Source organism: Populus alba, chromosome 5, assembly GCF_005239225.2.
Source record: "Populus alba chromosome 5, ASM523922v2, whole genome shotgun sequence".
In the NCBI taxonomy this organism is placed as follows: Eukaryota; Viridiplantae; Streptophyta; class Magnoliopsida; order Malpighiales; family Salicaceae; genus Populus; species Populus alba.
Window position 1 is genome coordinate 3,444,463 of NC_133288.1, and position 12,789 is coordinate 3,457,251.

The following is a 12,789-nucleotide window of genomic DNA, read 5'->3' on the forward strand; positions in this document are numbered from 1 at the left end:
TATAACAACTTTTATTATAAAATAAATAAAAACAACTATTAGTTAATATCCTTTTAATAATATTTGTGCATCCATTTATATGCTAAAAAACACATTCCTATTAATCTTTAAAGTTTTTTTTTTTTTTTTTTTTTTGTCATAAGGCCTTAGTTACTTGATATGAGAATTTTGTTTTATTGTGCCCTTATTTTTTACGATAATAAGTTTTTTATAAGACACAATTTAAGAACAATATTTTAGATTATGTTTGATGTATTGATATCAAAAATAATTTTTTTAAATAAAATATTATTTTAATATATTTTAATATAAAAAAATATTTTAAAAATAACTATAATTATAACTATATTCCCAAACTTTAAACGGGAAGTGAAGCTTATTGACCATCCCACGGGAGGTTTTCTGGGTGGGTTTTTGTATTAAATTTACACAAACATTCAAGCAAGGAAGTGTTGTAAAAAAAGGAGATATTTTGCAACTGACCACACATAATACCTCATTCTAATAAATATTTTTTTTTAATTAGAAATTTACAATTGAAAATGAATATTAACTAATAAAAATTGAATATGTTTTTTTACTCAAGTTACTATTTTAAAATAGGAAAATGAATAAAATACTATAAAAAACCATAGCATTTCATGATTCACATATAAACGAGAGATTACCAGATCCAATCCAATTAGTTAAAAAAGATATCCTTAACTCATTAATTTTCTATACATCCTATAATATATTAAAATTCTTTAACTGCTATTTATTTTTAAATATTATCTAAGAAACCCAGAAATATTCTGTCAAAACTCATTCCTTAACTTATTATTTTGAATATAGTTCTACTTTTTTAAAAAAGAACTAAAGTGAACCCTTCCAAACCATGACAAGATCTGTTCTGGATAAGGTTGTTCAACTACGCTTAAATATTGATTTTAAATTATTTTTTTCTTAATGAAATCAACCCTTAATGTTTTTTAAATAGCAGTTGTCATTCCAAATGAGACCCCACTACCTCCAAGTATTTAAAGCTAATGAAACTGGCAAATGGCAGTTCTGCAATGAAAAAAGCCATAGCCCCACTTCACCAGAACAGCCTTTTCATTTTCTGCTGCATGGCTGGTGAAACAACATGCTGGGCCCAGCAGGGCCACCAAGTGATTTGTGTTGAAGTACACAAAAAGACCACTCAAATATCTAAAAGAGCAACAGGTGAGTCCAAAACTGGTGTTACTTTCTGAAACTGCACAATTTATCTCATAATCAATTATTGGTTTTTTATTTTATTTTTAATAATGAATAAATTATTACTAGTTATATTTTTTATTGATTTATGGTTGGCGTTTCCATGTCATGTGTTCTAAGAACTGCAGGAGCACACGTAGATATTCTAGAATCCACACAAGTGACATTTTGCTTTCTGAGTTTGCTTCGAGTTTTCATTTTGGCTCATTTTCTGTTTTTGTTTTTTGGGTGGAAAGCTTATAGAGGGTGGCGGTGTCTCTCTGGAATTTGGAGTGGTTTTGGGGTTTTCTTTAAAGCTTGGTTTATTGGATTTTTAGCTATTTTCAAACACAGGGTTTTCTTACTGTGTCAGGTGTTTGAAAGAAGTCTCAAGTTGGTCAGTTAGTGAATCTTGAAAAGGGCTGTCATTTTACCAGTTTTGATTGTCTTAGGAGCACTCTAGAGCATGCGTTTTACCACTGTGGCTCTTCTTAAGGGCTAGTAGCGTGTGAAAAGTGTCTCAAGTAAATGGATGCTTAGTACTCGAGGAAAGTCCCAAGTTGTTCAACTGGTGAATCTTACAACGAATTCTGAATTATCTGTAACAGTGCGCTAGGTTAACACTCCAAGAGAGTGCTGTTAATTTGCGTCTCCTTCTGGGATCAACTACTTAGAAATAGGTCCTGGGATTTTCTAATAGGTGCTTGAAAATAGAATCAGCTTTATTTTGTTTCTTTGGGAAGCTGTGAAAGGTCTGAATATACAAGCCATGGCATCAGTTGTTACTTCCCGGGTATTGTCTTATTTTTTGACAAATTCAGAGCTTAAGCCCAGGTCTCGAGTAAGAGTTCAAAGCGTAAGTGGTGGTGACTCAAAAGGATTGCCATCTGATTCTGTTCAAATGCATGGGGCTTCTTTGATTGGAGAGGAAGAGAAAAATGGGATGTTGATTGATCGAGGCATCAGGGAGAAAGAGAAGACTGGGGGTCGGGCTGATGCATGGAATGCGAGCTTAAAGTGTGGAGTTGAGAAAAAGTGCGTTAAAGATGTTATTTCAAGTCACTTAGATGTCTTGTGGGATGATGGTTACGGGACCAAGACGGTGAAGGATTATTTTGAAGAAGCCAAGGAGATGATTAGGCCTGACGGGGGGCCTCCCCGGTGGTTTTGCCCTGTTGAGTGCGGGCAACCGTTAAAAGATTCTCCAGTTCTTCTGTTTTGCCCTGGTAATTGTGATAAACTCTTAAGTTGAAATTTAACTTCGAAACAAGGTCTCCAAAGCATTATAGATGGATTGGATTTCTGTTTTGTAAGTATCTGGTTTCCAACGAGTCGTTTTGCTCTTCACTATTTTACTTGATATTTTTGGAATTCTACATTAGCTGTGTGAGTTTTTGGATTTTTAATATAAACAATGCTATTTGTTTTTGGTATTTGTGCATGCAGGGCTTGATGGTGTTGGCTCTGCACTGGCTCTGCATCATAAAGCTCTTGGGAAGTAAGCTCTGCTATTTCTACCTTCATGAAGATCATGATGACTATTATTGTTGTTTCTGTTTCAAATCCCACTGTGCGAGAACCTCAAATTGGTGCTCACCATGCTGGAAGGTTTTGGTTCTGCCCTGAGATGATAGTTCTCAAAACATGCTTTTATCTGTAGTGAAATATTTTCCCTCTGAAAATTCTCATCAACAGGGTGCACCTTCTGAACTCTTGCCCTCTTGTTTGAAACTGCTTGAACTGTTTCAAATTTATTGCATTAAGCTTTATGGCAATCATGAGTGTATGCTTTTATGCACATATGTAATTTGGATATGTATCAGAAAATGAGCTACTTACGTTTCAAGTCAAGGGCATTCCTCTTGTTTTGCTCTTTTCTTGTTATTTGCGGGTTGTGTTTTTCCTTCTGCGATTTCTGGTCATCTTGTCAATGAGAACCTGGTAACGTAGCGGCAAAAGTGGTCAAGTATTTCATTCTTTTAATTGTTTTAGTCAATGATCATAACTGATTATTGATGTTCATCTAAATAAGTGGTTTATACCTTGGAGTTCTGTCAAACTGCAGGGTTTTTGAAGTTCGATGCCTTCATATTCCAGTGCGTGATCGAACACCATTTGAAGGTTTCAGCCTACCAGAGCCTCTAAATTCATCAGATTACTTCATTGAGTTTTGGCAGTTAAATTAAGACCTTGGGCAGTTTGGCTGGCCTTTTCTTCTATTAGATGTTTTGATAGTTTAACAATGAAGTCATTACCATTTTCTTTGTTTCTTTATAGCTTGCATGTAAAAAATCATAACTTGTGAATAGATTTCCTGGAAATCTCATTTGTGATGGTGAGATCTTCTAATTCGTCAAAAATTGCACTTTTGCTTGCATGTGCTGTCCTCACCCTTGTACCTTTCATGTTAGGTTTTGGTTTCTGGGTATACTCTTCTACTGATGAAACTTCATTATCCATCCATGCTTTAACGGGATTCATTTGCATGAAGGGCTGGTGACAATTGTTGAAAAGACTGTTAGGCTCGAGCATGCCTCATCTCCAAATAAGCCAATTTATCTATTGGGTGATTCCTTTGGGGGATGTCTTGTTCTTGCCATTGCTGCTCGTAATCCTGAAATCGATCTTGTAGTGATATTGGCCAATCCAGGTCAGTTTCCAGATATGCAGTAATTTCTTCACCCGTGTTCTTGAAGACTTTGGTTGATATTCCTTGCTGTAGTCTGACTAATTAGCCTTTTATTTTAGCTACATCATTTGACAGGTCACAGCTTCAACCCCTGCTCCCTCTTTCAGAGGCCTGGCCTGATGGATTATACAATGCAGTTCCCTATCTTCTTAGCTTTATTATGGGTATACATGATCTGTTGCTCTCTTATTTCATTTATTATTTTGTTACTGGATTAGATTTAGCTGTTTCTATTTAAATATATCTCTGAGCCTGTCACTGTATTAAACAATATGCTGCCAGGATTAAAAAAAAAACATCTTTCATTAGTTTGCTTTAGCTCTTTAACTCTGAAAAAGTTGTGTGGATCTCTCCTGTTTCTTCAGAAAACATGACCACCCTGTTTTAAAATGTCTCACTATGATTTTTTTTTTCCTGGAAGTTGAAACTTTATTGAATAACATTTTGATATCTTGTTAAGATGTAATTGTCATCATTTGGTGGAATTTGTTTTGTGATTTCAAATGCTTCACTGATGTTATTTTCTCTTTCTTTACAATAGGTGATCCGGTGAAGATGGCAAGCGTCAATATTGATCATAGACTACCTTGCAGATTACAAATTGAACAATTATTTCAGAATCTAATTGCTTTGCTACCTTGTCTTTCTGTAAGAAGTGAAGATAGCACTGCCTAGCCCTTTGTACATTTTATTTTATTGAATTTAAGGAGGCAATATACATACGCGATAAGATTTTATATCTGTTATAATCTGTTGTTTTGATATAATATACTGAAGATCTTAAGCACACATTGAAAGGTATAATATTGTCATAAAAATGTTACAATAGGAAAAATTAGGATCGGTTGTGCACAGTCACCTGCTGCTTGCCTGTGTCTAATCCACTGGATTGTGGTAAATCCCCTATTATCTATTTGCCAATTTCTCTTCTGCTTTGAACTTGATTAAGACTCTATTGCTAGCACAATATGCTCTAATACAGTGTCTAGCAATGACAAACTAGATCTTCTCAACGTAACTGCCTTCTCACTTCCGCCAATGGTGCCATGCAGTTATATTAGATCAATTGTCCATGTGCATTCAGCTTGTTGTCCTGCCATTCTCTTTTTCCTTTTTTTTACGAGGCTGTAAACTGATGTAAACATGTTCGCTTTCAGGATTTGGCTGATATAGTTCCAAAAGACACTCTTATTTGGAAGTTGAAACTGCTCAAGTCAGCAGCTTCTTATACTAATTCCCGGATTCATGCTGTGAAAGCTGAAGTGTTAGTCCTGTCAAGGTCTTTCTTCTCCCTGGTCTTAGTTCCTGTCCCTTTGCACATCCCCAGACACCATTTTATTGCTTCTCCTTTGCATATGTATCTATGTTTTTAAAAAACTCTTCAGGATTTTTTTTTCAGTTTTTTATATGTTATGATTTTATAACTGATCATGCTATATCTCTTGTTGCTATTCTGTGTTACATGTTTTTTACTATAGAAGTGACGGTAGTGGATGGAAAATTTAACTGACTAATGAAAGCCCAGAATCTCAAGACTGATATTTTCACAATGTTTAGGAATTTAATAAAGTATGCAAAAGTGAGTTTAGCATGCTCCACCAATAATTTCGCACCAGCATTTTCCAGCGTTTTTCTCTTTCTCATTGTCATGTGGCTGATGGGCAGTAGTTTTGAGTTGGATAATCATTTACACTAGGCACCTTCTTACGTACCTTGAGAGAAGCTCTCCTTCTGTTGCCTTGATAATCACTGAAGGTTCTTTGCTTCATACATGCATTCTTTCTGTTGCTACCATGAAGAGTATAGCACCTTTTTTTTTAATTAAAGAATGCACATTTCAGGCTTATCAGCATGAATTGGAAAAATTGTTTTTATCTATGTTGTGTAATTGTTTTAGCACAACTTTGCACTGTGACCTGCAACGAAAGATCCAACTAGCAAGTTAGGTTCACACATTTATTTATTGTAGAAAAGTGTGTGTTTCTTTAAAGCAAATTTTTTCTCATGCTCGATTTTCTTAGAGATGCAGCATGCATGTCAGGTCTAGGAATTTTAAAGTTGATCCTGTGTTTATCTTTCAGTGGTAATGATTACATGCTTCCTAGTGGAGATGAAGCTCAGCGACTGAAAAGTTCATTGAAGAATTGCACAGTGCGTTATTTCAAGGACAACGGGCATACTATTTTGCTGGTACAGGACAATTAGTGGTAGTGTTAATGTTTTTGTCTCAGTTAAGTGGGTGTATGTGTGAGTGGGTATCTTAAATGCCATTGCGATGCTCCTTGACTGTTCAATATCTTTCAAGATTCAACATGTCAAAATTTTAAATCAATTAAATTTGAACTGACATCTTAATGTTAGTTACCGAGCAACATACATCCCTGTGTCAAGTACCCATCATACAGACCAGATTCAGTCACTCTCTTGGCAGGATCACCATCAATGAAAGCCGATTCCCCTGTGCTTGAAATTCCTTAGAAAATATTTTAATCTTGACAAACTGCACAGGAAGGTTTTAATCCACCAGAAAGTAACAATACCTTTTTGAATCAGTTTGAGTGTATTCTACAGCCAATTTTTTTCATATGTTCAGAATGCAGTTGCTTTTATCTTTTTCCTGCACATGTATTTTCAGTTTTTGACTAATCCTTGCTCCCAATCTTTGAAGTCATTAAAACAGCCAGACACTAGCTAAAAGATTAATGTTTCAAATTTCAATCACCCCCCTTCCAAAATAGAGAGATTGAGTTATCTCTTAGAAATAAGAATGCTGATGATTATCCTCTGAGTACCTTTTTATGAAAAATAAAAATAAATCAAAAAGCACTTATTTAACTCCGTTTCACTGCATTTGCACTATACTGGTAGATTTACAACTTTTTTGACACTTACTGACATGTCTTTCTCTCCATTAGCACTTGCCATGGCACCGTTTATTCTTTGTTGACATGGCGCGATCGTTGTACGTAATGTTTGAACAAAATGCTGCTGTGATATCATTACTGGGAAAATTGAGCATATTTAAGTGCATATCTTATTTTCAAGGTTGTCTCCATCAATTTAATTGTGACACTTTCCCTTTCTCCCCATTTGATAACAACTTTGTCGATGCAGAATGAATATAATGGCTTTCTCACACTGCATGAATTTTTTATTATTTAGCTTGTACAGTGAGCAATGTTATACTTTAATGCTCCTCACTTTGTTTTGCTAATGCCTCGTATGTTAGGTTGGTGGTATTTTTCTGTGCTAATATTCTCAACATGAGGCTTTCACTCTTTAATTTCAATGCAATATGGGAAGAAAAATTTATAATTTGTTTTCTCCTGTTTCTTTCCTTCTTTGTGATGGTACAGGAAGGTGGTGTTAATTTGCTTACTATTATTAAAGGTACGGGCAAATATCGTCGTTCAAGGATGATTAATTTTGTAACAGACTTTGTGCCACCAAGCATGTCAGAATTCAAATACGGATATGATGAACTAGTTGGGTAATTCCTTGGAGCAATTTGGTACATAGTTTCTTAACTGTTACTTATTAATGAGTACTTCTGAATAACTTAATCTACCATACTTTTCTAAAGTATATGACTAAATTTAAAATGAGACCATGGAGACTTGATCCTGGTCAAGCTAGAGCCTCTCTCTCTTTGTATCTGATCTATCAGTTTTCAACAATGTGCATCAAGCATATTCTTTGTAAGAACTTTCTATTTCTTTATCCTTTCTCATTTTGTTTTCTAAATCTTTGTTCTGGCAACTTCCTCTTCCACAAAAACTGATTGCTTTGAGAAAGCCAATTGGGATCTCAAGTTGGTCTTGGTTGGTTTCTCACATCTTCCAAGCATGTTATGTTTTGTAACTAAGGTAGAGCCTCAAAGATATGGATATCATTGTTCTCTCTCCCATTCCTTCTTCCTCTTTTCTCGTGATTTCTTCCTGTTAAAAGTTTTCATTTAACATTAAGACATAATAGCCGAAATCTATTGATGTTGAATGAATTCATTTCATTGCTACAGATAAAACTATGGAACCAAAAGGCAAATCCTCATAAAGTTATTAGAAATCATATTTTATGTTAAAGTCAATTGATCATGATATGGTACGAGGATTGGGGTGTTTCCTTTGGGTTATACCCCAGCTTGATGCTCCCAGCCTAGGCATTGGCTACATGCCAGCCTAAACAGCTACTCTAAGTTGCATCCCAGCACATATATTTGTCTATCTAAGGATCAAAATTATATCACAATTGCTTTAATTTCAGGTTGTTAAGCTTTGCTACTGGTTCTGCCATGTTCTCAACTTTGGATGACGGGAAGATAGTGAAAGGTCTTCATGGGGTTCCAAATGAAGGTCCTGTCTTATTTGTTGGCAACCACATGTTGATTGGACTTGAAGCTTGTTCCCTTGTCTTAGAGCTCTTGAGAGAGAGAAATATCATGGTTCGTGGTGTAGCGCATCCAGTTGTACTAAGAGAAAGGGAGTGGGTTTCATCTCCTGAATTTTCTTTTAGTGATTGGATGAAAGTAATGGGTGCAGTACCTGTCACAGCCAGCAATCTTTTCAAATTGCTGTCAACAAAATCTCATGTGCTTCTTTATCCTGGAGGTGCTCGGGAATCCCTTCATCACAGGGTAAGCTTGTGTCAATTCCAACAAATTTATTACTTATTTTGTGAGCTGAAAATCATATCGTTTTCACGCGTTGTTTTCCTTATCATCAAAGTACCTGCTTTGTTTCATTGTTGCAAATGAGATGCTAGCAGGAGATATAGTGTAAAACTTTTGGACACTTTTTTTTATTCAGTGTTATTCTGCTGCCATGGGTGGTTGACTAATGTTGAGCACTTTGTACATGTAGAGTGGCTTTTTTTTTTCCTTGCCATAATCTTAATGGCTGACACCTCACCACCATTATTGTTAACCTGCAGGACTGCATAGACCACCTTGTTTTTGCCACCAGCAAAAGCACCATTTTCTTCTCCCAGCTGAAACTTTATTATAACAATAGCTTCATCTTCATGTTGTATCTATTACCATCACACACTATGTTTCTTCTAAACTTATTATTATGCCACCACCATTTCTTATATATTAAATGGTTTTTTGGTTATTGCGTAACTGAAACAATAAGAAGTGGAATTCAAGTTTCTGTGGTTATTAGTTTATAAACTGTACAAATTGTAAGATTTCAAAAACTTTTGGAACTAGGATTTGTAGCTTCCGTGTTAGAAATTGTGGAAAATATCATGGTACAGTAGCTGATGAGAGCTTAGACCCCTGATCTTGCTATGCGGCTTCTGTTGTAATCTGACTTTTAGCATCTCTTGGAGAGATTCTTTTTAGGCCACTATCTGGCTGCCAACCTTTTTTTTTATGCTTTTTGGGAGGATTTTTTTGAGAATGGGCAGTGGCATGTTCTTTTGCTTTCATACAAGCAGTTGTAGGTGGCATGGGGCATATGCATAGGAAATTTAACACGAGCAAGTTTCAAAATTATAGAAATTCTGTTTCCTGAGATTCCCCTGCAACAGCATATTTTTGTATGGATGAAATTGTTTTGTGGCAGGCAAGAAGGGTGGTTAAAGAAGTACAAATTAATCCTTATAGTAAAAAACTTTCACTTATGCCGTTGAAGCAGGAAGGTTTTCTCATGCTCACCAGTCACCCGTAGAAATTGAATTGCACTGGATAGCTGTCCAAGCGCAAATCTTTCCCTTGTCTAATTCTTTTCTTCTTCTTCTTCTTGTTTTTTTTTTGTGTGTGTGTGAGTATGCATTCACTTTTCCACAGTTATATCCTTCAAATTCAATTGCATGTTCATGTATATATGCCATTGATACTGCATACAAACTGCTAGGCCATTGGCTCCATCTTTACTAATTAATAAAGAAAATTTTAGGTAAGATGAAGGTGTTTACCATGAAACAGGAGTCACTCTGCTGTGAAGTATTTTACTCTAACCTTTTTCTTGAGATTTATGAATGTGTTATTTCTTGCATTTTATTTGTCTGAAGCTTGGTTCTGTTCAATCACGAAGCTTTTGCAATTTACAGGGTGAAGAATATAGGCTATTTTGGCCTGATCAACAAGAATTTGTGAGAATGGCAGCAAGGTTTGGGGCTACAATTGTACCATTTGGAACTGTAGGAGAAGATGATATAGCAGAGGTAAGACTGTCTTTTTTTTCTGCCACATATCTCTTATATTTTTGTTGTGGATCCTCAGTTTGTTCATACATTCTTTGTATTTTTCTGTGTTATTTCCACAATATTTGTTTACCTAAAGGGCTTCGGAAAAAATAGAAAAAACTGGCCATGGCTTGATGTAGCTATGTGTTGTATGTGCTCATAGCAGATTTATGGATGAACCAGACATTCTCTGGCAGAAATTTGAAAAACAAATCTGTGGATATATCATTTTCTGGGTTACTTATTATGCAAGTTATGCAATGTACAAGTCCCATACTCCGGTTGAGATGTGCATTTCTGTACTTCTCACTTTCTTTTTTGCTTCTCTCCTTTTATGAACTGAAGATTGCAATCAAATTTACCTCTTATTTTATTTTTTAAGTTCTTTTGCTTTGGATTTTGCAGCTTGTACTTGATTACAACGATTTAATGAAAATCCCAGTGCTTAATGACTACATCAGAAACGCTACTAGTAGCTCTATTAGAATAAGGTGATTTACTCTCCCTGCAATGCTATGTACTCGTTGAATGGTTGTAGAGATCATTGCTAACATAAAATACGAGAGCTACCTTTTGATACATTTATGTTTAGAGAACTTCATGCATGCTTTCAGGGATAGGAGTAAAGGGGAGGTTGCCAACCAAGAACTATATCTCCCAGGTCTCCTGCCAAAGCTACCGGGCCGATTTTATTTTCTGTTCGGAAAGCCTATAGCTACCAGGGGCCGAAAGGAAGAGATAGTTGAAGACAGAGAAAATGCTAAACAATTATACCTGCACATAAAATCTGAAGTTGAAGGTTGCATTGCTTATCTGCTGAAGAAACGAGAGGAGGATCCTTACAGGAATATTGTTGACAGAACAGTGTATCATGCTTTACATTCTCCTTTGCATGAAGTTCCAGCGTTTGACCCTTGAAAAATGGCCAGTCTCGCAGCAGCCTTCCCTCGATTTGAACCGAAATGATAATAAACTTGTTTTTTTCTCCTTTGATTACACAGGAGACGAGCTCAGCTCGTTGCTGCAAGGAACATCACTACACATTGTCTATATTTCGCCTTCCAGTAGTTGCAGCAGGTAATGGTAGGCTGGGCCGTATCCTGCGCCACTTCTCCGGAAGCGAAAAGGCCGAAAGATTTCGTGAACAAAAATGGAAGGCACGTTGCCTGTGTTTTCACTCTATCTTCCTTCCGATGGCTGTAACCTTGTAGCCGGAAAGCTTGCCTTCCTTTTCAGTTATCTTCCTTCCGATGGCTGCCACCTTGTAGCCGAAAGTACTATCGCTTTCAACAACCATCATCATGTACTATCTAGTGACTAGTAAGCCTGATTACCTTCTGAAAAATGACTTTAGGCTTTAACCTTACCTTCTTTTTCCCTGGCCAAAAAAAATTTTGAATATAAAAAATGTTTTAAGCTGGAAAAAACTGTTGTCATTGTTGTTAAATTTAGTCTAGAAGCTAACTTTTAAGTCTTGCAATCCAATTTTCTTGCTTTTTTTTATCCAATTTTAAAATAAATTATATAAGAGTTGTTTTAATATAATCTAGTTAAGCAGCTTGACGGGTTTACAAATAATCCAAATAGTTTGTTTTTTAAAAATTTTAAAAATAATATTTTTTTTTAATATTGAGATGGTAATATTAGATCGATTTAGTTTTAACCTGCTAAATTCATGATTGTTTCATGGGTTTATTTGGATTTAATAATTATATATATTTTTTATTTTTTTTTTCTTTGATATGATCCATTTGCTATTTTTTACTTAATTAAATGATAGTAAAAAGGATGCTCATATAAAATTGAGAACCAACTATATAATATGATATTTGTTTGAAATTATGATTTATAGAAAGCAAATATAAATAAATTATGATTAAATGATAAAATAAAAAAAATAAAAAAAAATAAATTAAAAGAAAGAAAAAAAAAAATGAAGAGGACATGCTTGCACTATTTATATGATCCGTAAAAACTTTTAATGTTGTTAGTAATTAAATTTAGTGATTTCTGTAAAATCTTTTAATGTTGTTAGTAATTAAATTTAGCTAGTAGAGTCAACAATCCATTGACTTAGATCTTATCTATATATCTATATCTATGAAAAAATGAATATGAAGATGTTAGAATATTAATTTGGTCATATCCAGGTGATTTAGCTAGATTAGCTCAAATCCAGGTAAGACCTGGCATGATTAACTTCCTTGAGTTTTTCTTTAAAATTTTTATCTAAGACAATATTAATCTTATTAAAAAAAAATATTAAATAATATTAATTTGATGATTGATTCAAGTTAATTCAATTGTCAAGAAACCCAAGCTTTTACATTAGCTTAGACCGTAACTGAATGAAAAATACCCATTAAAATCATAAAAAACAGTTTTCATTTCCTTTTGAGAGCTTGTCCTAATTTTATTTTATTTTTTTTTGTTAAAAATTAAATATTTTAGTATAGTTTAGATTGTTTTGATATGATAATTTTAAAAAAATAAAAAATATTATTTTAATATAAAATATCTTAAAAACAACCATAATCATAATCAAAATTTTAATTAGAAGACGCTCAATCATTGCATATTTACAGTGTAGTGATTTGTTTTTAACTGAAATTAGTGATATTTACAGTGTAGTATCATCTAACGTAGAATCATTCATCATAATTCTGGATTTTTTAACACAAAAAAAATAATAC

The 12,789-nt window shown here is 34.4% G+C and overlaps 1 protein-coding gene across 2 annotated transcripts; it reads left to right on the top strand.

Moving 5' to 3' along the window:
- Positions 1 to 1,103: 1,103 nt before the first annotated feature.
- Positions 1,104 to 11,576, top strand: LOC118051392 (phytyl ester synthase 1, chloroplastic). Of its 2 annotated transcripts, XM_035062017.2 has the most exons (13): positions 1,104 to 2,444; positions 2,665 to 2,716; positions 3,284 to 3,339; positions 3,710 to 3,868; positions 3,967 to 4,071; positions 4,449 to 4,555; positions 5,065 to 5,186; positions 5,989 to 6,097; positions 7,264 to 7,397; positions 8,171 to 8,540; positions 9,962 to 10,075; positions 10,502 to 10,587; positions 10,711 to 11,576. In XM_035062017.2, exons 1-13 carry the CDS (start codon positions 1,988 to 1,990, stop codon positions 11,012 to 11,014), a joined length of 2,175 nt encoding a protein of 724 aa, XP_034917908.1. In that variant the 5' UTR covers positions 1,104 to 1,987; the 3' UTR covers positions 11,015 to 11,576. The 2 variants fall into 2 exon arrangements, with proteins under 2 accessions (XP_034917908.1, XP_034917910.2); XM_035062019.2 differs by lacking the exons at positions 1,104 to 2,444; positions 2,665 to 2,716 and adding an exon at positions 2,742 to 2,826.
- The last annotated feature ends 1,213 nt before the right edge of the window (positions 11,577 to 12,789 follow it).